The 24355-nt window shown below is 38.8% G+C and overlaps 6 protein-coding genes and 1 non-coding gene across 13 annotated transcripts; 3 read left to right on the top strand and 4 right to left on the bottom strand.

Annotated features, from left to right (window-relative positions):
• Positions 10-5336, top strand: LOC109703855 (organic cation/carnitine transporter 7-like). Of its 5 annotated transcripts, XM_020224584.1 has the most exons (6): positions 10-380; positions 1204-1472; positions 1783-2020; positions 2638-3172; positions 3245-3447; positions 4934-5336. In XM_020224584.1, the coding sequence occupies exons 2-6, from the start codon at positions 1204-1206 to the stop codon at positions 5162-5164; spliced, it is 1476 nt and encodes a 491-aa protein (XP_020080173.1). In that variant the 5' UTR covers positions 10-380; the 3' UTR covers positions 5165-5336. The 5 variants fall into 5 exon arrangements, with proteins under 5 accessions (XP_020080173.1, XP_020080197.1, XP_020080192.1 ...); XM_020224608.1 differs by lacking the exon at positions 1204-1472 and having other exon boundaries at positions 300-380; XM_020224603.1 differs by lacking the exon at positions 10-380 and having other exon boundaries at positions 1241-1476; positions 1788-2020.
• Positions 5705-10857, top strand: LOC109703888. Of its 3 annotated transcripts, none has more exons than XM_020224620.1 (7): positions 5720-5891; positions 6076-6351; positions 6831-6948; positions 7644-7689; positions 8368-8453; positions 9142-9200; positions 10526-10857. In XM_020224620.1, exons 1-7 carry the CDS (start codon positions 5827-5829, stop codon positions 10626-10628), a joined length of 753 nt encoding a protein of 250 aa, XP_020080209.1. In that variant the 5' UTR covers positions 5720-5826; the 3' UTR covers positions 10629-10857. The 3 variants fall into 3 exon arrangements, with proteins under 3 accessions (XP_020080223.1, XP_020080209.1, XP_020080218.1); XM_020224629.1 differs by having other exon boundaries at positions 5723-5891; positions 6840-6948; XM_020224634.1 differs by lacking the exon at positions 8368-8453 and having other exon boundaries at positions 5705-5891.
• Positions 12416-14333, bottom strand: LOC109724292. Its single transcript, XM_020253068.1, has 2 exons — positions 14244-14333; positions 12416-13346 (listed from the first exon to the last, which is right to left on the bottom strand). The coding sequence occupies exon 2, from the start codon at positions 13340-13342 to the stop codon at positions 12635-12637; it is 708 nt and encodes a 235-aa protein (XP_020108657.1). The 5' UTR covers positions 13343-13346; positions 14244-14333; the 3' UTR covers positions 12416-12634.
• TRNAE-CUC lies at positions 14400-14472 on the bottom strand. The gene has a single exon. It is a non-coding gene; the product is annotated as a tRNA-Glu (tRNA).
• LOC109704493 (probable prolyl 4-hydroxylase 7) lies at positions 15434-16096 on the bottom strand. The gene is made up of 3 exons (XM_020225242.1): positions 15827-16096; positions 15674-15731; positions 15434-15577 (listed from the first exon to the last, which is right to left on the bottom strand). The coding sequence occupies exons 1-3, from the start codon at positions 15976-15978 to the stop codon at positions 15434-15436; spliced, it is 354 nt and encodes a 117-aa protein (XP_020080831.1). The 5' UTR covers positions 15979-16096.
• Positions 16292-16894, bottom strand: LOC109706797 (ethylene-responsive transcription factor ERF018). The gene is made up of 2 exons (XM_020227795.1): positions 16560-16894; positions 16292-16442 (listed from the first exon to the last, which is right to left on the bottom strand). The coding sequence occupies exons 1-2, from the start codon at positions 16892-16894 to the stop codon at positions 16292-16294; spliced, it is 486 nt and encodes a 161-aa protein (XP_020083384.1).
• LOC109706532 (serine/threonine-protein kinase HT1-like) lies at positions 19254-24265 on the top strand. The gene is made up of 2 exons (XM_020227439.1): positions 19254-20665; positions 23214-24265. The coding sequence occupies exons 1-2, from the start codon at positions 19731-19733 to the stop codon at positions 23551-23553; spliced, it is 1275 nt and encodes a 424-aa protein (XP_020083028.1). The 5' UTR covers positions 19254-19730; the 3' UTR covers positions 23554-24265.

The following is a 24355-nucleotide window of genomic DNA, read 5'->3' on the forward strand; positions in this document are numbered from 1 at the left end:
AATGTGGCGTGCTAATCCGCCAACTGCAATAAAAAAACCACTTAACAACACTAGCAGTTGCAGCGCACAGTATAGTCAATAAACATGCCGGTACGCACGCATAATCCTCCGCAAGCAGCCAACAATCCTCGTCCAGTCCACGCATCCCTGGAGTTGGGAGTATGGCCGGGGAATATGCTTTTTCTTTCTCTCTCGACTTCTCTTAGTAAGCGCTAACCCATCGAAATATCATTCTCTCTTTTCGGCTTCGGCTACGGCTTCGGTCCTTCCCCTCCTAATTAGTCACCGTCACTACTATTATCCTCTACTAGTTCTCCCCTTCTCTTCAAACCTCCCAACTTTTATTTAGAGCCGAAGACCATCCTCAAGAACACTTTGGGGTACGTACGTTCTTTCTTTTATTTTATTTTATTGTAATTCAATTTAATTAGTTCACTAACAGGGAAAAGATGACGACGTACCATCTTGATCCCTTATTAGCTAGTTCCACCGCCCTTTCTATACTTCCTTTTCCCCTCAATCGGATTTGGAAACTATCATTCGTTTCTCTTAATATCAGATCAACTTATTGCTCTCTTTCAAATTTTTATTTTCCTTACTTGGTATTTGCTCCCTTGCCGGGTTAAATAGGCTAACCTCCAGGACGTGCGGATAGTCGCAATCTTCTTGAGCGACCATCATTCACAATCATATCGTAATATTCTATTCATCAGTACTGAATAGTAGGAAGTTTCAAGATTGATCTAGGCTTTGCTACCAGGTGGTACGTACCCAAGCAAAATTGTGAGCCATTAGATCAACCAGAGCACATAAACCCTTTTTTTTTTTTTTGGTAGCAGGCAGAAGCTCATAAATCTTTGATGCAAAAGAATCAAGAAAGACTCTATGCCCAAAACTTGACGGATGATACTAAAGAGAAGAAAGCTTTACGGAATCTCCATAGGCTAAAGAGAACTATTCAATACTCGGGAATTCATTAGCTGTTTGTTCGGAGATCATTCAAAATATACACATATACGATATTAGATAGTGTTATGGCCTTTTCATTTGGACGTTTAAATTGTAATTCTGAAAATTTATATTTAAGTGTGGCGAGGTTTTAATTTGATACAGCTTGTGTCAAACATGCAAGCGAAGGATGTTGCGTTGGCTAAATATGCCAAGTCATTCGAGTATATAATTTTTTGTATTGATGGTTTGTAGATGGGAGATGGGACTGAGATATATACGGTGGATGATGCTCTGGTGTCTATGGGGTTTGGCAAATTTCAAGGTCTTGTTCTTGCTTATTCCGGGATGGGCTGGGTTTCAGAAGCCATGGAAGTGATGCTGCTCTCCTTTGTAGGCCCATCAGTTCAAGCAGAGTGGAATCTCTCTTCTCACGAAGAGAGTCTAATCACGAGTGTCGTTTTTGTGGGCATGCTCATAGGAGCTTATTCTTGGGGCGTAGTTTCAGATACCTATGGGAGGAGGCAGGTTCTTAATTTTCCGATTCCTGCCCTTCTTTAGCTCATTCTGTTCACATTGCTAATTGTGTGATTTTTAAACCTGTGTACTTTTGGACCTGGTGGTTATACCCGTGCCTACGTAGCAAGAAAATTTTCTTTGAGATCTACAACTGACAAAATCCTTTTATACTTTTCAAAATATTTTTGAAGTTATAAAATTTTCAGAATATGCCTTTTTCGCTCCCTTCTTTCGAGCATTCTCTGTGCAACTGGGCCAGTGTATTTTTGTTTCTGGATGAATTGCAAAGTTATTTACATATATATATTTTTTCAGGACAGGGTTCCTTTTTACTGCACTAGTCACAAGTTTAGCTGGTTTTCTCAGTGCTTTTTCTCCCAATTATTTGTGCTTAATCGTCCTCCGCTTTCTCGTTGGTGTGGGATTGGGCGGTGGGCATGTGCTTGCTTCTTGGTTTTTGGAGTTTGTTCCTGCTCCAAGTAGAGGTGCATGGATGGTTGTTTTTTCCTTTTTCTGGACTGTTGGCACAATCTTGGAGGCTTCACTGGCATGGGTATGGTTGCTTCTCTTTCCACTATTGCTTCTCTTTCGTGTAAAAGTATAGGTGGAACTTTACACACGATTATTCTTAAATCTTCATTGGGATAAAGCTTTTGTATTTACGAGAATCAATACCTGAATTCATTCACTGGTTGATGAACATGGAAACTATCGGCACTCACAAGCAGTTTTAATCTCTCTGTCCTGTTTCTTTTCCTGGTTAGTCTTCTTGCTATTTATAATGATTATCCTTTTGCCTAAAATGAGTTTTATGCTTTATTTTGCGTGCAATTTTGTCACCGTGGCAATAAAATGATCTTGAAGTTACTTCAAAGAATATGATCATGAATGTTCGTTATAAAAAATATATGATCATAAATGTTTGTAATCACACCCCACTATAGTATGCATCCCCTTGTAGCTGTTAAAAACACTAGTTGTTGTTTGTATTTAACACTATAGTCAAGTATGACCTGCTTTATCGTTTTGAGAAGATTGAAGAAAGTCAATACCTGATTTCCATTTGGATTAAATGAGTTTGGAATTGCTTTGTTAAAATAAGTTCAATATGCTAATCCCTTTTTCTTTCAATATTTTTATTTTCACCTCTCTGTATGTTCAAATATGCAGGTCATAATGCCAATATTAAGTTGGAGGTGCTTACTAGGAATTTCCTCGCTACCATCATTCCTTTTGCTACTTTTCTTTTCTGTAACACCTGAGTCACCTCGATATCTCTGCACAAATGGTCGACTGCATGAAGCAATGTTTGTTCTAGAGAAAATGGCTTCAATGAACAACAAAGTTCTTCCTTCTGGTGTGCTTACTCCCTCTTGCACAACCAGTCAGGTTAATTACAGTCTTCATACTTCTGAGGCCATGCATCTTATTGCACTTGGAAAGCATGAAATTAGCAATGATGAAGAGACAAGCTCAAACATTGGAGGCATAAGTTCCTTAAAGAGGCTTCTATCACCTAAATTGAGAAGACCTACGCTTCTTCTTTGGATTGTGTTCTTCGGGAATGCTTTTGCATATTACGGCATAGTTTTGCTAACGTCTGAACTAAGTGATGTGAATAGGAGATGTGCATTGATAGAGGTTCATTCGAGCCAACAACAAGATGCCAACCTGTACAAGGATGTATTTATTACTAGCTTTGCAGGTAAGTTGTCATAGAATGCATTCTTCGTGAATTATGTTGCAATCAAACTTCTGAAATGTCTTCTTGTGCCAGAGATTCCTGGGCTGGTTTTGTCAGCTGCAATTGTAGACAGGGTTGGTCGTAAAGTTTCGATGTGGGCCATGCTTTTCACAAGTTGTGCTTTTCTTGCACCCTTGATATTTCAACAGAAAGAAGCAATGACAACGAGCCTTCTATTTGGTGCTCGTACATGTATCATGGGGAGCTTCACAGTTCTGTACATATATGCTCCAGAGGTTAATATCTGCCAGTTATAAAGTTTTAGTTAATGGTTTTATTGCCTATCTCATATGTTATCACAATTTTACTATTTCTTAGCAGTTCATATATTATAATCGTCAAATAAATTAAAGAAAAAGGATTGAAACAGCCACTTTCCTTTAAAGTGTGCTACATTTGGAGAAAGTTTATGATACACAGACAGTAGCATCCACTGTTTGCGACATGTGCACATGAACACCATCTGAGAACGCTCATTTAGTGGAGATACATTATTTGGCTAGTTTTGCTCCTTCTGCACCCTGGTTTTGCATATGTAAGCCTATAAATTATGATTCTTTAGGCAGCTGTGAAAATTTCAATAGTTTGATATGTTAGCAAATGGGTAAATTGCACTGCTAGTATCTAGACTTCAACCCAGTTTCCATTTTGGACCTCAAACTTTAAAATTTGACATTCACCACCCCGCACTACATTTTGATTGCTGAACTTACAACAATGTCTCATTTTAGTCCTTGAAATGAAAATTGTTGCTCAGACCTAGTTTGTCTATATTTCCATACATCATGAATCTGCTGATCCTTCGTACATCCCAAACACTTAATTCAATAGTCCAATTTGTAAACAAAGAAAAGACTAACTCAATGGGTAGTGGGGCCGAAAAATAATATAACATAAAAGGGTCAGTAAATGCATGATATATATATATATATATATATATATATATATATATATATATATATGCACTGGGTGTAAGCAGTAATTAATCCTCTAATAATAGTAATGTGGATAAGTACCAAGAGTTTAGGGCTTTTAACGTCAAATTCGTAAATTAGACAACCAAATTGAAACTGGTTGAAAGTTCTGGGACCAGTGGTGAAATTTACCTGTTACCAAATCCTAAGTTGAAGTATTGCCCTTTTCTTATGATTAATGAGCATATCTTAACTCAACCTTGGTACTTTGTTTTCAAGAATTAGAGCGGGAAGGCTGGTTAACAATTCTCGTTAGTGGAAGCGAACTGATGAACTTATTGTAGGGCGATCTTTTTATGATGTTATCATGCGATAACATAACATCCATGTACATTCCAAAAAAAGAAAAAAAAGAAAAAAAAAAAAAGAAGAAAAGATATCGCAACTTTCTCTCAGTACATGATAATTCTCTTCCTTATACTGTGTCTTTCTCTGCCTAATTGTCAGTTCAAGTTTTTCAGGCTTTTTCAGTGACTATCTGACTGTTTATATGACAAGTTAATTGCTATCTTTTCTATTACTAATATATATTGCCCCCATCCCCCCTAAAGGGAAACCTTGGTCTTAACATCTTTTTTTTTATATATATCCCTTTTTTTCCTCTGGAAAATGCTATCTCTCGTTCTCTTATATCTGGCATAGTCTTCTCATTAATATTCTACTTTGAGCTAACTACGAATAAAAATTATCAGATTATTGAGCCGAAACAAGTTCTGAATCTTCTGATACCATCCATTTTCTTTTGCAGGTATACCCAACCTCAGTGCGCAGTACGGGCGTTGGAGTGGCATCATCTATGGGAAGGATCGGCGGGGTTGTCTGTCCCATCGTGGCCGTCGGTTTGGTAGAGAACTGCCGTCAGATGGAAGCGATTCTCCTATTTGAAGTCGTGATGTTACTTGCAGGATTGGGTGCTTTTCTCTTCCCTTTTGAGACGAAGTGCTGTGAATTGAGTGATTCCTTAAACAGTTGTAATTAAACTGGCGTGTGCCACATATATTCTTCTGTTGTATAACAAATCTCAACTATAGCTGCTTATATATTTTAAAAATAGAAGGCATATGCGCCTAATCCTTGGAACTATAGGATATTTGAAAAATAGAAGTTGCAGTAATAGGCTGATTGGAGTCAGTGACATTCATTCTGTATATGTAAAACAGTTTGGATTGTAATGTATATTTCAATTCTGTAATGCTTCACAGAGTGCTTCACAGAGTTTTTTTAAGCTTTATGTGCTTTGTTTGAGCATGAACTTGGTAAGTATGTCCTAATAATTAGATAGAATGGTATCGTGTTGCACCTGTTGTCGCATTTGTTCTGTAGAGCTAGTGTGCAAGTCCTAGTATATTTTGTTCTGTAGAGCTAGTGTGCAAGTGCTAGTAACGCTTCATAGGGGTTTTTTTGTTTGTTTGTTTTTTTCTTGGGAACAAACGGTTTTTTTTTTCGGGGAGGTAGAAATATTTTGTTATTCTGAGAAATACTATTTTTGGCCTCTTTTGTCTGTTTCTCCATCTCTTAGATATCATTGTTTAGCGGAGCCAACGCATCCATTTAAGGCCACATCTTAAACATCTCTCTCTGTGTGCAGGCAAGGTGCGTTCTTTCTCTACGACACCACCTCAGTGCTTCATCTAGGGATCGATGATGAAGCTCCAGAAGCTTCCTCTCCGCCCTCCCATTCCTCCTCCTACCACAACCATCATCAGGTACTAGTAGCAGCTGCTGCTTTTTTAATCTCAACTTCTCTCTCTCTCTCTGCTATTTCCCAGATCCGTCACCTTATCACTACAGGCCCTTCTATACATATGCTCCTCGTCGGGGAAACTCGCAGTTGCAGATGACATGACATTTGATTCCACTATGATCGCCATTTTTTGCTTGCGAAATCAGGAGATGTGAAGCGGTTCGAGCAGCAGCGGCCGACGAGGGAGGCGGTAGCAGCAGCGGCACGGGCACGGGCAGTAGAAGAGCTAATCTTTGTGCGCAGCGGAAGGAGAGGATCAAGCTCCCTCCCGACTACCACTACGGGGCTGCTACGACTACTACTAGTACCAGTGGAAGTGCTTTTCTCTTCAGCGACTTCCTCCGCCACCCCTCCGGTGTCCAAGCTCTGCTCAACTCCCGTGCCCTCCAAAGCTTTGAGCCTTTGGACTCGAACACCTACAGGTTCGCCCCTCAAAACCAAAACCAAAAGAAAAAAAAGAAAAAAAAGAGGAAGTAAAAAAAAAAAAAGAAGAAATTTCCCAATTTCGTTCTTTTCACTATATGAACTACTTGCTCTCCTATTTCGCAATTAAAATCACATCCTTCATGTTACGTCTCTGGCACTATTCTGTTCTACCTACTAACACTTGTCCGTTCATCCACAAATAATGTGCTGGTGCATCTCGGTGGTAGCGTCAGTGGTATCTTTTGTTGAGAATTGTCGGGGGAAGCTAGAGATCACTGCTCGGTGGTTTTAGTAACTAACACCTGCAGATACAATCAATGGCCGATACTTGTTGAGGCGTTAATTTGTTTGTTTTTAACTTACCTTTTCTCTCCGTTATATGGGAAACTTAGGAGACAAGGCATTTCATCATACAATACATGGGCCAAGTATGTTTTGAATGCTATTGTGGAGGGCATTAAATCTGTTACTCTAGTTCTTGCAGGTGCACGCTGCACAGAATTCAGTTCTTGAAAATTGAAGTGGCCCCTGTGATGGACTTGCGGGTGACTCCAACTACTGAAGACTGCACAGTCGAGATGTTGTCTTGCAGGGTAACTTTTTTTATTGCTGTTTAGCCAAGGCGTATGTAATTCATGCAATTCTGAATGTTCTTGGATAGCTGGAATTTCTTGGGGCATTGTTATACCATGGTTCTACAAGTCAGTTTTGTTTTCTGCTTCAGTTTTCACCCGGAACAAAACATTTCGGCAGTATCTGCTGTTTCAGCAATTTTTAAGTCTCGTAAAATAAAATATTTTCAAAGTTTTTTCGGAAGGATCGAATAAATATACAGAACTGGAATTCTGTCATAGTAAAACTTTGGCGACATTTTGATTTATCGAAGTTATGTTTCATGTAGCTTATATGAGGAAGAAAATTAACTTTCGCATTGCCATCTATGATAAAAACAAAAGAACAATAATTTAACTAATATAATTGTTCAAGCTAACTCAAGTCAATGTCGGTGGATTGGCATGCTATACTAAGCCTTTTCCCCATTAAGAAAGTGTTTCAGTTTGGATTGGTTTTGGAACCCTAGTTTCAGATAGGCATCAACCACTATATGAAAAGTTGTGCCTTTCAGTTTCAGATATTCAATCAGAACTTCAAGCTATGGCTCTCTGCACTGTTACGTATTACACCATATCTTCTTTCTGCGGACTTGCTTTTATGCTAACAGTAGTAGTTTTTTGTGCATTACCTTTAAATATCTTAATTTCTTTTGTACTTATTTTATTTGTCACAGTTTGAGGGCTCAGAAATTGTGAAGCAGCAAAATAATCTCTTTTCAGGTACATTAGTTTGTTGTCATATTTTGATTTTCAAGATATTTCATCCGTACAGAAATATACCTTCATTTGCTTCAAACGTACTCTTGATTTCTAATAATGTTCACTATTGAAGCTTCCAATGCAACATCACATGCCTTTGACATTGACTTTATTGATTATCTTAAAGCTTGCTCAAAAAACTTCAATTGTAGTATAAATAAAAATATTCCACAATTTAATACACGTAAAGCAAAATGGCCACTTATCAGATTATCATACTATCGCATGCAAGGCCCGAAAGAACTAGCCCATTTGCCCTATGTTTATAATGTTGTCTAAGGTCAATGTGATGCAAATATCCCTTATCAATCTCTGTGAGCAACAGATCAAAATATTAGAATGAACATTACACAGATAAACATCATTAAGGCGGTACTTTGGCATTATACATAATAAACTGGATACAACTATTCTGTTTCTACATTCATTTTTCAGAATTCATCTTTGGTGATCACAGCAAAATGTAATGCATGTAGAAGGTGTACATTTAATATTTCTCGTAATTCTTTTCTAGAAGTCTAAAATTCTACTGAAACATTGCCGTTGCAACTAATTTTATTAAACTTTGATCGTAGTATGCATAATTTGTGCCACTTCTTTGAACATCATAGTTGCTGAAATTATTTCAAATGTTCACAGCATTTATGAGAAACCATATAACATGGGATACAGTTGGTTACGAGCCATGCTTGGATGTAGATGTTTCTTTGAAAGTCACCCTTGAGGTATGGACTGTGGATGGCGTAAATCTTCATAATTCTGTTACTCCAACTATAGGATAGTACATGGCAAACTTGATGTTACGAACCAGTGTGTGGTATTATTTTCTACTTGCTTCTAATATTGACTGTTTCAACTCCCTAGTAAATTGCTGATATGTTGGTTAATCTGAAGAGCTACTTTACCTTTTAACATTAAAATCTCATCTATTACTGAAAGCATCTGATTGTACCAGTAGTTCGAATCATTTGTAGCTTGGTACTGACGTATTTGACCCTGTTTTCAAGAAGGATTGATTCATAAGTTATCTGCTTTTGTGTAACTTAACACTACCATGTCAGTGGTGCTTGCACATATTATGATAACCTCATCCTGCTTCTTTGCTAAAGCCAAATTAAGGTTTCCTATTGGTAGAGTTGGAGCATGTTCTATAAATTTTTGCTATCAAGAAGAGAATCTCTCATGAATTTAATTAAGCAAAAGGTAGAAATAAAACTTGCTCAGTAAAGTTGGACCACACGTTGAAAATGTCGCAGATCATGGCTGCGATTAGGAGATGAAACCAACTGTTTAGCAGATGCGCTTGATCAATTTCCTGCATAGATTAATGCCATGTTTGGACTTTCTAATGTTAATAGTTGTTATTGCTGCTTTTGAAGTGTTCGTATAATTTTTTCAATCTGCTTTGCACAGGTTTATACAAAGCCATTCAGCTTGCTTCCGATATCAGCGGTAGAAAAACCAGGAAACTTGTAAGTCTCCATCATGGCATTTACTGAAAATTTAACAGGAACCATTTCAGAAAACTATTATTATGTTTATACAATACAATTTAAGTCGCAGCAAATTTCTTTACAATGGGATAGGTATTGTTGGCAAATATGTTTGTTTGCACATAATTTGTACTGTTCTCGTGTTCTCGAGGCATCAATATATTCACTCGATCCCAGAGAGGTGCTTTTGTACTAAAATTTAAGTCTCTAAACATAGCACCATAGATAGCTTTAATATCATGCAGCCAATACATCTTCTGCCTGGTTAAGGGGATCGCTTGTCGAGATGTCTCTAAAAAATTTAATGGAGACACTTCAATATTCTTAAGTCTCGATTATCTTGCTTGCTGTGAGTTGTTTATTTGGATATCCTATCACGAGGTTGACCTATTAAACGACCAAACTAGTTATGCCTTGGCCCTCGATTATAGTTGTACACTCTGTGCATATAAATACAGACAAAAGTATAAAGAGAAGGATGCATACAGCTGTATGAAACGAACAAGTCCTAAAGTTTTGTTCTCCTTTTATTTTTCGTATTGAAGAGTAGTGTTGTATATATAAAGCATGAGTTGAATGGCTAGATAACAAGAGTCTCTCAAGATCCTTAAAGAAGCTCGTAGTGTAGAAAAGAGAGGTCGGCAGTCGATGCTTTCAGAATCACTTGTGGCTTTATGATCAATAGGCGCCATGGGTTAGTGTAGAGTGGTAGCTTGCATTCTAAGGGATTTATCGCGTGTTCAGACTGTCTTATCCTTTCTGTCATGTACAGTGCTGGATTTGGTGAGTGGTTTCTAAGAATGGACTTACAAACTATGTATGATGCCCGTGCCGGTTGGGTTTCATACAATGCTTTCAATGGCTAACCATCAACTGATATTCTACATACTTTATGAACTTCAGGTAGATCCACAACACTTGATACATTTAGTTCTGTATTAATATACTACCCAAGTCATCCATCATCCTCATAGTCCATAGCATGTAGGTTTACTCCAATCAGAAATCAACACTAATTACCATGACCAGTAATATTTGAAAATTGCCTGGAAAGTGAAAATTCGTGTTTGTTCAAATTTCATAATTACGAACATTTAAGAATTAGCTTATTTGGTAGGAACCAGAATGTGTTGATCATAATATGAACGTGAGAGTGTTGCAATTTACTATGTCTATATCAAACTCGGTTGCTTCTTCTTCAGTCGCACAATTTCTTATATATCATGCCATACGGACTGTACTCACCATCCCCATCTTTATCTTGGATTTTAAAGTTTGATTCTCAATCTGTTTAACTGTAACAGGCTTATGCAAGGTCTATTGGACAGACTTGTTCCCTTGCTTATTGAGCAGCTACTTAGAGATTACGAAGCATGGGTTAACGAGCAACTTGCGGAGTCTTCGTAGTTCTCCCGTACATTGTTGAATCTAAACAATTTCTGCAGAAAACCTACATAGAGAATTCGTCAAGTGTGTTTAATGCCGATGGCAAGTTTTGCAGTTGCTGCCATGGAAAAGAAATAAAGATATTTTCAGTGTACCTGTACAGATGTATTATTGGATCTCTTGTAGTCATGTGCCCCAGATGTCTCACAGTTATATATCTCTTAATTTTGTCGCGCGTATAGTTTTACAATCTTGGTTCATCTGATGCTTTAATTGGTATTCAATAAGAATTCTAATTCTAATTTAATTGACGAAAATTATTAAATGAAACATTTGAAGTTTAAGCATTGTTAGTGAAAAAAAGATAAAAAATGTATGGAGTTCCCCCCCTAAAGGGCCTAAACTATGTATGATCCGCTTTGTAGTGGCCCCTCAGATCAAAACGTTCTTAACGTCTAATGTATTTAATAATAAGAAATCTAATTTAATTGACTAAAATTACTAAACTAAAAATTTAGAATTAATCATTGTCTGTGAAAATAGGGGGAAAAAAAAAAGGTATTAGGACCCCCCAAACTTTGTACTGGCCTCTCAACTCGTTTTTGATTAATACTTTACCTAATTTCTAAATTTCTTAATTTTAGTTATTTTAATTAGTTAAGCTAAAAAATTGTTAACTTTAATGATTTATTAATCAGCAGTAGCTAATTCTTTCAGATTAATTTGTTAAAAATAATTAAATCTATTAAATTTGATGTACGTTGGCTAATGGCCATAGTTGACATATTTTCGTCTATAAAAGAGTTTCTCCACCGCGCTCACCGTCGAGTAACCATAACCCCGACGTCTCGCCAGCGAAAATCCACCGAAAAAATTATTTTGAAGCAAACGAGGCGGCTGGCGCGGGAGGGTGAGCACACCGGGGGTGACGGGACTCGGAAGCCACTACATCAAAATATAGCCCGGCCCGATAAGTCAGTCGAATAGCGACTCAGAAAACTCGGCCCAATAAAACTCGGCAGCGTAGGAGAGAAAACCCAAAACTTCCGAAATAAACAAGACATATACCAATCAAAAGACAGGCCTGGGCCGTCAGTGGGGCCCCACATTTAGTGGGAGCTTTAGTGATGGCTTAGTGCTCGGGTAGTCCAACACTCTTGGGCCTGGCTAGAACCGACGAATAATGGGGGCGGACTTCAGACTTAGATGGGCCGTCACTGAGCCCATCTTGCTTACGGATAAGTCTTTTTTTTTTTCCAATAATGGGCCCTAGGATAGGGTCCGGGAATTTAATTCGCCCCTTTCATTTCCTTGCTTCCCCGGAAGGGTCCAGCAGAGGTATATGCATATAGAGAGAGATGAAGAACTGGGCAATCACCTGCGTTACATAGAGAATTCCTCAAGTGCGCTAAATGCTTGACACCATTTGTCAAACCACTTTGAGAAAGGATTAATTTGAGCCCTCTATCCTCGAAGGGTTTAAAACATACATCTCGTATGCACTCAATAGCTGCTCCCAGACTACTGATCAGGATGGCTACTAAGTAGCCATATATCTGGATTGCTGCTGTAACATGTTTGATCTGCATCTTTCGGAACTGCGCATCCTGATATCTATCTGGGTTGATGAATCTCAAGTAAAGCTGTAAGTCCAAACTCGTGATCACTTGCTGATGTTCTTTGTTTTTGGTCCTCTTTAGTTATATTGGCTACAATCCCTCGACACACAGTAGCCGACAAAATACAGCAGGTTCAACTCCTGGCTATTGTTTGGTGCTTGCAAACGTTGTGAAATGGCCCTCCTGATAGACACTACAAAAGATGCAAATTTCTAAATATAACTTCCCAGGAGTTCCATACAACAATGAGCATTTAAGGCTAAATATACAAGCAAGATTGAGGAAAACATGGGTTAAAAAGTAAACCTAAATTCTCAGATATGCTGAGAAAGACCGTCGACTAAGAAACCTACATTTCCATATTAAGACTTGGGTAACATTCATCAGTAAATATTTGTCCACTCAAATTCAGTCATCAAGTGGGCGAAGCGACAAATCAGTCATATTTGCAGCAAGCTCATCGATAATCTTTTCTTGGATCACAGTCCTGCTAGGTTCATAGGGAGGTTGCCGGAAAGCTCCCTCCGGACCACTCCCCCCAATGAGAAGCTTATTCAGCTGTTCGATGAGTTCATCATCTTCCTCCTCGTTTGAAATCGGCGTCTCCAAATCCCAGACCTTAAATATACTCTCGCGCGACTCTGCTTCTTGCTCAACTTCCTCCGAGTCCTCCGCATTAGCATCTCCTTCGCTTGTATCTTTATCTCTCTCCTCGTCACGGATCAACGCAGCTTCTGCCTCCGCTTCATCCTCCACATCAGCATCGTCATCTCTCTCTTCAACATACATCACTTCAGTTTCTGATCTCTCAGTAATTTGCACCCTTCGGCCTTCCACAGCCCCATTCACATACTCAGTTTCATCATGTGAGTTTTGAGTGCTGAGGGTGTCAAGCAGGGCCTCTGTGAATGCAGCCCAATCATCATCCGACAGCTCAGCATCGAGCGCGAGGCAGGAGTCGACCCATGCGGCCTCCTCTGGTGAGAGCTCGACAGTCTTCTCGTCCGATCCGGTCGACGTGGAAAGTAAATCTGAGAAAGAATTTGAGAGATCAACAAGCTCATCGGATTCGCATGGCTCAGAAAGAAGGGCCAGGATGTCATCTTCTGATGCCATAAATCTATAATAGTTTCAACAAAAAAACAGAGGAGGAAAAACTATTAGTAGGATGTTTAAAATGCCTCAGCCGCAAAATATGAATCTACAGATGGTAGAAACGGATGATGATGGAGGACACATGAGTGCCGATTATCCCCGAACAATCAATCATATTGAATGTGGTGAACATGTGTTGGGTGTCGCAAAGATGTAAATTATCCGAACACAGAAGAATGCAGAAATCAGCATTGGGCCCTTATTTAATAAACCGACAACTCTGAACGATGGCGAGATCTTATAACATTCAGGGGATTGGTGAGGAAATTATGAATCCAGGAGCTGAATAGCAGGAAAAAAAAAGAAGAAACAAAACAAAGAAATGCTTGGAAAATAGAGAGAGGGGGGAAAAATGAGAGGAGGAGAAGCAGCACCGATTTAGGGGAAACCAAATTAGGTTTCTTCCCCTTTCGCAGTATTGAGCGATGAACTCTTCTTCTCTTACGGCATCTGCTCTATTGAACAACACAAGAGGAAAAGGAGGAGCTGGTAATAATTATGATACGGCATGCGCCTTGCGTACATACATTTATAAAGAGGCACGAGGGACAACATCCTGGGGCATATCAACAAACATCTGATGGGCACTCTAATAACGAAGTTTCTAAGGCTGGGCAAATTAACATTCTACATCAAATTGATAACTGTATCATCTCGAAAACGGTCCGGGGATTAAATTGAAGAGGATTACGAGATGACGAAGATACTCAATAGCCCCCAACCAGCATATTTCCTGTTAAAACCGGATCAACTAGATGGATCTAAACTAACTTAAGAGCGTGCACAGCAAACACACACACGCACAGAGAGAGAGAGAGAGAGAGAGAGAGAGAGAGAGTATACTAAGCAATAACATTCCTACCTGCGAGAGAGGGATTGAGGTTGAAGAGGAACTGCGGAGAGAAATAGCGGTACGACGAAGGAGAAAGGATGAATGAATTGGACAAAACGAGGTCGGCTAGGAGAAAGCAGGTTAAAAATATAATATAAAATAAATATAAAATGAAAAAAAAAAAAATTCCGTTGCCGGGACTCGAACCCGGGTCTCTCGGGTGAGAGCCGAGTATCCTAACCAACTAGACTACAACGGATCGTTATTTTAATGTATTCATTTATGTTTAAATAACCATTCTACTCCTGCTGAAATACTTTGTTCATCCCTGCTGAGTACTGATGCATGCAAAGAGGGGTTAGTTGATCGCTTGAAAGTTGATACCGAGCCAGTATAAATGAAAATTCCCATGAACAACTATTGAACTTAATTAAGATATTCCTTTTTTTGTGAATTTTCAAGTAGATTTGAACAATTTATTTCGCATGAAAATTTATGTCCTTGAACAACTACAAAATCTCAAAGAAAATATACTAAGTAAAAAAGGATATATATATGCACACACTAAGTTAATTACAGCTGAAAACGCATTATATATGCTATGTATAATTAATAAGCTGTACAAAGAGATAAATGCGTGCTTTAACTTCTAATTATTTATAGAAGAAATTAATGTTGTGAAAGAATGGTTAGTTAATTTGTTAAAACTAAAAAATTCTGAAATAATTGATTGAGTTGTTTTGAAATGCTTTCTATTCCTGGTTTATTATTCTCGCTAGATATATAACTTATCAAACTTTTCAAGTTTCTGCCAGCAGAGAAAATTAAAATTGAGATTAATATATTCTCTGACTAATGTTATGGTTGTTCACTGGCCGTCGTGTTGGCTAGAAGTGTTTGTGCCACTTGCCTCGCGAACTCTTTCCGCGTTTCAGTCGATGCGCATAGGATTTCATGCCGAAGGACGCGTGGCGCGGAAAATGGTTTCATATGTATTACCTTACAAAGTAAATGTCTCCTCAATTAATAGTTCAGTCATTTCTGAAATTACTGCATCATTTTAATTTGCTGTATGTTCTTGACCATGTGTATTTTCTTGCAAAAAAAAAAAAAAAAAGTATCAATCAATAGAAACAAATATGCTTTAATTAGGTCAGAAAAACGAAAAATATAAAACCAGTATATAGGCCGTGAATACATACATACATACATATATATATTCAACAAATAAAATGCCACAAGAAAGCCAAAACCAAAACCTGGTGCTTCTCCAAGAACATGCCGGAGCTCGTCCGAATATCGCTCGCAACGCTATCCCCAGACTCATCGTCCGCCACCATCGACTTCTCCAGCTTGTCCTTCGCCTACCGCATTAAAAACCCGGTGGGTCATTTCATCAAACAAGTGGTGGGCAACACCCAACGATCGAGGAAACAAAAGATCACAATTTTCTCCATTACCAACTCGATCAAATGGTCGCATTCCTCGTGAGAAACGAAGCCCCTGTACAAAAAAGCCCTGGAAACAGAAACCCAGTTCGCAGAAGCTCAAATCAGGACCCACTACCGACACGCAAAACAGCGAGCAAGAGCACGGCGGTTGGGGGAGAGCACCTGGGGCGCCATGAGAGGCGGGAAACGCGAGCTGGGTCGTAGAATGTGGGCTCGGATCTCGCCACCAATAGGGTCGGGAGCGACACCAGTACGAGGAAGGCGGAGAAGAGCGCCATGGACGAGGAAGAGGGAGAGGGTGGGAGTGGCGCCATGGAGGGTCATTTTCACTCGTTAATAATAACAACAATAATAGTACTGTTCGCGCTTAGAAGAGCCGCCCATGGATTTGCTCTGACGCAGCACGACAATCACGAGCGACAAAATTTTGGCTGGCATACCTCCCAAACATAATATTTTTTTTAGAGTTTGTTCGTTTTGGCGTCACGTGGCGAGTCCTATTCATCTCAACCGTCCAAAACATAATTTATTTTACTAAATTAAAATATTTAAAAAATTTATTTTTGTTCGGCAGTTGAGATGAGCTNAGATGCTATAAAATTATGTATACAATTTTTTTCCCATTTTTCACAGTAGATCCCACATGCTCATCATCTCTTGGACCACGGCTTCATCTAAGAGGAAGTTCTCCAAGGACAAGTCGTCCCACAGCGACGCTTCCTCGTCCAACGAGCCACTGCTAGCCATGATCACCTCATCACCACCACCACAACCACTACTACCACCATCACCATTATTATTATTGTTATTATTATTATTATTGTTATTATTGTTATTATTGTTATTGTTATTATTGTTATTGTTGCTACTGCTGCTGCATGCATCCCTTACTAACGAGGAGGAAGCCGACGTAGGGATGAGTTGCTGCAGCTTCCGCTCGTCGGAGAAGCCGACGTCGTCGCCATCTTTGATAACCACCGAGGCGGAGGCAGCATGGCAAGCAGCGATGGCCTTGATGTCGTCGGGGGTGAGTGTGCGGCGCTTCTCTTCGGTGATGTCGGGCTGTGGCTCCCCCGGGAAGTTGAAGTTGCCCGCCGCACCGCGTAGACAGTAGACTGCAGCATCGTAAGCGCGCGCCGCCTTCTCGGGGTGGTCGAATGAGCCGAGCCATATACGCGACTGGCTCCTCGGCACGCGGATCTCCGAGACCCACGTGCCCCACTTTCGCATGCGGACTCCGCGGAAGAGCCGGCGCCGGTGCTGCCTACAGGAGGAGGCCCCTGCCGCAGCGCCAGTCGGAGTTGGAGTCATATATATATATATATATATATTTATATGTATGTATAATATATTAAATCTCTCAACGTACGTACATACACCTATATATATATATATATAAATATATATCCTAATTAATTCACTTTAATCTGTATGTGGGTGGAGGACCATTGATTGCATGTTATTAAAAGAAAGAGAGGTGATCGTTTAACAAAGGGGTGGACGCCCGGGAGGCTGAGGGTGAGGAGGGTGGTGGTGGAGGATATGTGTTAAGTTAACGCGGAGAGAGGAGGAAATGTGTATATCAATTAATAATATATATATATATAGAGAGAGAGAGAGAGAGAGAGAGAGAGAGAGAGAGAGAGGAGGGGGGAGAGTCTTAATATGGCGGGGTTTTCTGGATAAAGCCATTGCAGTGCAGCTGCACTTCAATAAATGAGTGACGAGCGACGACTGTGGATGAGGGACGTGAATTAAGTTGTATATTTACCATTGCTATGAACCTGGTCCACGGTATCAGTCAAGAAGATCGAAAGCGTATATTTCATTAAGCAGTAATCTGCAATCTCCGTGGAAGATCATACTGAATTAGATACATTGTGAAGATCTACTATATCTATATCTTGGAGCTAGTCGATCGAATATTGTTGCTACAAAATCAAACATTAATAAGTTTCACAAATAGTTGGTAGTCGGCAGGCAACTTTTTGCAGCATGGGAGAGACAAACTAATTAAGAATCGTCATCATGCACTGCAACTTCAGAAACCTATATATGACTTGTGTGATATTAAATCCTGGAAAGTTCTTATTAATGTATGTAAGTGCGTATAATTGTGTTTAACTAATTAGGAGACTTGTTCATGGCGCGGACCATGGTCCACGCAGCAACTGGTGACGTGGAGGGGGCTCCAGGGAAAAATGTGGAGTGCTCAGAGAGCAACAGCTAACAACAGACTCCACACGTGGATTTTGGGCGGCTTTGGCCCAGCAGAAATTATTGCCTGTTCTGAGTCCGCCACGCCAGCCGTAGACCGCTGCTCATTTTGATCTATCCTCCATTCCTTCCCTCTCGACTTTTAATACCAACCATTTTAAGTTTAGAAAAAATTAAAAGATGAGTCCGCAAAGTAGGCTTTTGGGCGTTCTGCCAGACTATCTGGCCCAAACTTTAGGGCCCCCGCATCAGGCCCATCCAGCAGGAGCATTTATTAACCTCTTGATTGTTATTGTTGCATGGATCATTTTAATCTTGTACGGTGATTGTTAGACCAAGTTTAGAATTGTACGAAGCCTAGACGGCCAGTAGTCTGGCAAAAATGATAAGGGAGTAAAAACTCGAGCGTGTTCTGCATATATCTTTTGGTAAATTATTTTCATGGTTTAGGTGTCGAATTTTTATAAGAAAAAAAAAAAAGAACATCTGTTTGGTCTCTAGTCTTAGTGTGTAAAAAGATGCATTGTTTTGAGATAATTGAGCATCGAATTTGTGCTTTTATTTGTTTCCGGAATGGAGGTTGGTTGATTCTTGGTGTTTTGCTTTGAGCAGATGGATTAATTTTGTAGGCAAAAACTGTACATGAAAAATACAGAGGCAAATATTTAGTTGTTCATAACCATTCATTGAACTAAAGCACGGTTAGGAAATACATTCTCCAAAGAAGGAAATACAAGCTCGAAAGCTCTTTATTAAAGCTCTAGTAGTATTCTAATGTTATGAAATAATAGCTTAGTATTTAGCAATTTGATGAAAATTTCCATCACCGTGTCGTATTTAGCATATTTATGTGACAGGAAAAAAATTTCTCATCCAGTAGATGGATGGTATGTAGAATTTATATTCATTTTTAGATATATAAATAATATTATTCTAACTAAAATCTAAGAAAATTTATAGGCTCTTAAATCAGGGGATATAAAAATTACACCTATGTGGTATTTTATATATTTCCATGACAACTAGATTATGTACTTTTTTTTATAATAATTTTTAATTTAAAATTTTAGAACTATAATAATTATGTTTTATAGTACAATCTGATTGAGTGAATCATATTATATTATTGGCGTGCACTGTGCAGTGATGTATTGGTATTGTAATTAATGACATATAAATAATTGAAAAAAATATTATTATCATAATAACGATATATTATTATTCAGTTAATTATTAAAAAGTTTAATTTTAATGAAATTGTAAAAATAAAACTAAAATTACAATGACTTATTAAAATATCGAAGATCAAAAGTGTAATTACCAAAAAAAAGAAAGAAAAAAAAAAACACGAGGATAAAAGATGAAGCGCACAACGATGCTCTGCTCTCTATCTAAAGACCGTAGTCCTTTCACACTCGGTCGTCGCCTTCCCCCCAACCCACCAAAAAGGCCGTAGACCATCACCTCTAGCCCCGATCTCGGTCCCATACCCCGTCCCAATTTCCGATTTTACTCCTTCTTCCTCCGATCCCACCCATGGATTCGTCTCCGCCGCGCGATTCGCTTTCGATCGAGGTACGTATCGTCGAAATCGCCGAGCCCTAGCCTCCAATCCATCGAATCCTCGCTTCTAACTAGTACGAGGAGAGGAGGAGGTACAATCCATCGATTCCTAGGGTTTTTTTTTTTTTTTTTTTTTTTGTGTGGTCATATCCAGTTATTAGTTGATATAGATATGGGCTGGATCAAATAAAAGTAGGGTTTTGAGCTGGAATCAGCTAGTTTGAAGCTCATAGGTCGCGTAAAAGGGTTTAGGGTTTCCGTGAATTGATTTGGGTACTAGAATAGAATGATGGAGGGTGCCAAATTCTCCGAGATCATGAGCCGCGGGGGGATCGGGGGAGGCGGGAATGTGATGATGATGGGTAATGGCTTCTACGACATGGGCTTCTACCAAAAGCTGGAAGAAGGCTCCAACATGTCGATAGACAGCCTCAGCAGCATCCCTACGAGCACCGATGACCGCTCGGTAGCCATGTCGGCCGGCAACAGCAGCGTTGGTTCGAACAACAACTCGCGCACGGGAATCCTCCTCCACCCTGGCCTTAAATCTGTATCGCCCGCTAACTACTCGATCATCGGCCACAGCGTTCTTCGCCGCCATAGGGTTTCACATGCCCTAAATGAGGATGCTTTGGCCCAAGCTTTGATGGACCCTCGCTACCCAACTGAGTCTCTTGAAAATTACGACGAGTGGACGATTGATCTTAGGAAGCTTAATATTGGAATGGCTTTTGCACAAGGTGCTTTCGGCAAGCTCTACAAGGGGACTTACAATGGGGAGGATGTGGCCATTAAGCTGTTGGAGAAGCCTGAGAACGATCCGGAAAGAGCTCAATTGATGGAGCAGCAGTTCGCGCAGGAGGTGATGATGCTTGCTACGTTGAAGCACCCGAATATAGTTAGGTTTATCGGGGCATGTAAGAAGCCGATGGTTTGGTGCATTGTAACGGAGTATGCAAAAGGTGGTTCTGTTCGGCAGTTTCTGATGAGGAGGCAGAACGGAACGGTGCCATTGAAGGTGGCCGTTAGGCAGGCACTCGATGTGGCCCATGGAATGGCTTATGTGCATGGGCTAGGGCTTATTCATAGGGATTTAAAATCAGATAATTTGCTAATAAATGCAGATAGGTCGATCAAGATTGCAGATTTTGGAGTTGCAAGGATCGAGGTGCAGACGGAAGGGATGACTCCAGAAACTGGGACCTATCGCTGGATGGCTCCGTATGTGCACATTAAGTTGTTATGGTTTTTATTGCTTGTTTTATGTTTTATCTATCGTTTTAGATTGTATGTTTACCCAGGTGAATTCTTTCTCTCTTGGTTTACTGATGCAATGTGAGTAGATAAAAAGAAGATAATAGCTTTCGCTAGAAATACATGTAGATGGCAGAAAGTGAACCTGAATGTGATTTAAATAATTTTTTACCAGAATTTCAAGTTATAGAGTACTATCAGCTATGATTATGATTTAAAGAATAGTTTGAAGAAATATTACGGCTAACAACCTTAGTACAAAGACCCAGACCAACCTGAGCAGGACATTTTGAAACACGTACTGTGATGATCATGAAGTTATCTACAGGCTTTATTAGATGTCTATGGTATTTCCATCATATATTTGAAAACCGCTGACCGGGGCAGTTATGAATGAAAGGCAACTGGCTAAAGATGGCTTAGTTGGCTCTAGATCAAGCGTAGGAAGGAGTAGTAATTATTTAATTAAACTAATCCTTAATCTTTTTAAACTAACTTTTGATCTTTCTGGCTATATTTACAAACTTTCCATGAAGATGAGAATTATTTTGTTGCATGAAACATCCATTTAGGTAGGCCTTTATGAATTTAGTTTTGTTTCAACAGATTGTTTGCTATGATTGTCAATTGATTTTATAATAACCTGCATGAATTGAGTACTGAATGTTGGCTGACTTGAATAATTGTATTGAGCCCTGTTTTTTTTTTTTTTTTTTCCTCTATCATATATTATGTTATTTTGCTCAGCTTGGCATTATCTGCATGAATTGGTACATTAGCATTCTGGGTAATTGCTAGTTGCTAACTATGTGCTGGTTGAACCGTTGAGTCAGTATAAGGCCAGTAAGAAGAAACAGATATACAGAAACGAGAAAATATTATGGTATTTTGGCTTCTAAGAATACTGGCTGTGACTAGTTTTATCATCTAAACTTTTCCGTGCTGCAAAGCCTAATGCTAGAAGTACAAGTGGATTATGTTGTTCTATTAGACAAGTATTAAAGATTAAATGGAACATGCCCTGTACATTTCTGTGAAACTTTTGCCATGTGAAGTGGCTCAAAGTAACCGAGTAGTACTTGAACATAGATTTTATTGTGATAAGCAAACAGCATGACTCTGGTGCCTTGACATCTCTCTATTTTTATATTATAAATATGAATTACCTAAACTTATAGGCTGGCAATCTTTCCATGTGACTGCTATCATTTCTGCTTACTGTTCCATTACTGCATATGACTTCATGATGGTTTTTGTTTTCCAATCTTTTTGCACCCTCAAACTATGTCAGCATAACACTTGAAAGTATTCTGTCTCATATGCTAACTGTTATTTTTATGCATGTAAGCTAGTTATTTCTTTACTTACTCGGATGGCCTGAGGTATTGGCTGAAAACTTGAAGCTGAAAATGCAAGTAGGATTCAGCATCGAAATTCCTAGTTTCTTTCTGTAGGATTGATTTTGGTGCTCTTGGTGACATTGGTGGGGAGTAACTTAGAGATCCAAATTTATTTTAGGCTAAATCACGCTTTGGTCCTCAAGCTATGAGGCGTGCGACACTTCGGTCCACAAACTTTAATTTGTTGTAATTTCTAGCTCAAAACTTCATAAATTGTTAAAATCAAGTTTTGCAACCCAATTTAGTTGACTAAAAATTGATGTGCTACTGATGTGGAAGTTATGTAATATTTTAATCATTGACATCACCATCACAATACTGCTACATCACTTCGATATTTAACATTTAATCAACTAAATTAATTTGATTGCAACAATTTAGAAAGTTCGAGTCAGAAATTACAACAAATTAAAATTTGAGAACCGAAGTGTCACAAGCCTCATAGCTTGAGGACCCAAAGTGTAATGTAGTATTATTTTATATATGAGCATTTTTGCTACTGCTAAAGTCTATAAATGTCAGGAGAAAAAGATCTGTTATCTTATGCCAGAAATAATTAGGGTTGTTAGGACAATTTTGTGGGACCTTAGTTTTTTTAAAAGATGTATGATAAATTAGATGCTGCGCTTTTCCATATATTAAAGCAATGCAATGACATGAGTATGAGGTCAAAAATAGATTGTTTTACTTCAAAACTTTCTGTAATACCTTAGATTTTCAGAGATCAATCTTTCCAGCAATATATATCAATGGAATTGTAGAATTGTGGGCATGTTTGTGAAACTAGATGCATATCAGTGTAGCTTTGGCCTTTGTGAGTCTACTTTATAGACATATCAGCAATTTATCATTATGGTCTATGCTCTACATGACATATATAATTTCTATACAGCATTACAAATATGGCATTTATGGGTCGTCAAATAAAATCATACTCTGACATCTTATTATTATTTGTATTTTGCCTAACCTTTTCCTGAAAACTCTCGGATGCCAAACCAGCAAGTGATTATGCTCGCTATCCTCATCAGTAACATATTCTTGTAAATTCTTTCGCATGAACAACATCTGCTGCTGATTCGTTTTATTTTTTATTTTTTATTTTTTCCGTGTAGGGAGATGATCCAGCACAGACCTTATAATCAGAAGGTTGATGTCTATAGCTTTGGGATTGTCCTATGGGAGCTTATCACAGGTATGCTCCCGTTCCAGAACATGACAGCTGTCCAGGCAGCATTTGCTGTCGTGAACAGGGGAGCCCGCCCGCCCATCCCAAATGACTGCCTCCCTGCACTAAGCGAGATCATGACCCGATGCTGGGATGCGAATCCGGACGCGCGGCCCCCCTTCACTGATATTGTAAGGATGCTCGAAATTGCTCAGATGGAGATTGTGAATACTGTTCGTAGAGCACGCTTCAGATGCTGCATGACTCAACCGATGACCACTGATTGAAAAAGAGCAAACAGAAAAAGGTAAAAATGTATAGACCTCACCTGAATTATAGCACATTTTGAAATCGGTACCTAAGCTTTAGATGCTTTTATTTTACTGCCTAACCTTACAGTGTTTTCCGAAAATGGTACCTGGAATTTTAAAGTTCCGATTCTACAATCTCAGCTCAATGTATCTGACAACATTTTTGACTGATATTCCATCAAATAACAGAAAGGTTTTCATTTGATTAAAGAATATTCAGTCAAGTAAAACAAAAATTTGTTAAGTTCAGGTACCTATTTCACAAATATGGTAAGGTTATATAGTAAATGGAAACTTTGAAGCGCAGGTTCGTAATTTGAAGAATGTGCTATGGTTCAGATAAAGGTTCTTCACATTTTTACAAAAACAGAAGAACCAAGTACTGATAAGCATAAGGGGGACAAATGAAAACCTATTTATATAAATACATATATATATATATAGTTGCCAGAGTATTTAATCAGGAGTATAGGTATTTGTTGTGGTGTTCTGTGGATTTCGAGCTGCTTTCCTCTACTTCTGTGTGTCAAAAGCTTGATAGTTTGTGTTCTGTTTTATTTTTAAAAGATGGTAATTAGATTCTGATGATTGTACAGGTATACATGAAAGTGCTCTTATATGATGTTTTTAAGTTTGGTTGTTTGCTTTGACCTAATGACTGAATTTTAAACTATTTGAATTTCTGATAGAGATGAGCCAAAAGAAAATAGCATTGTGCCAGAAATATATAAATTTCTTAGGAATTATGGTTGATTGACTGTGCTTGTGCTGTTAAAAC

The sequence above is a fragment of the Ananas comosus genome, linkage group 2 (genome assembly GCF_001540865.1).
Source record: "Ananas comosus cultivar F153 linkage group 2, ASM154086v1, whole genome shotgun sequence".
Taxonomy (NCBI): Eukaryota; Viridiplantae; Streptophyta; class Magnoliopsida; order Poales; family Bromeliaceae; genus Ananas; species Ananas comosus.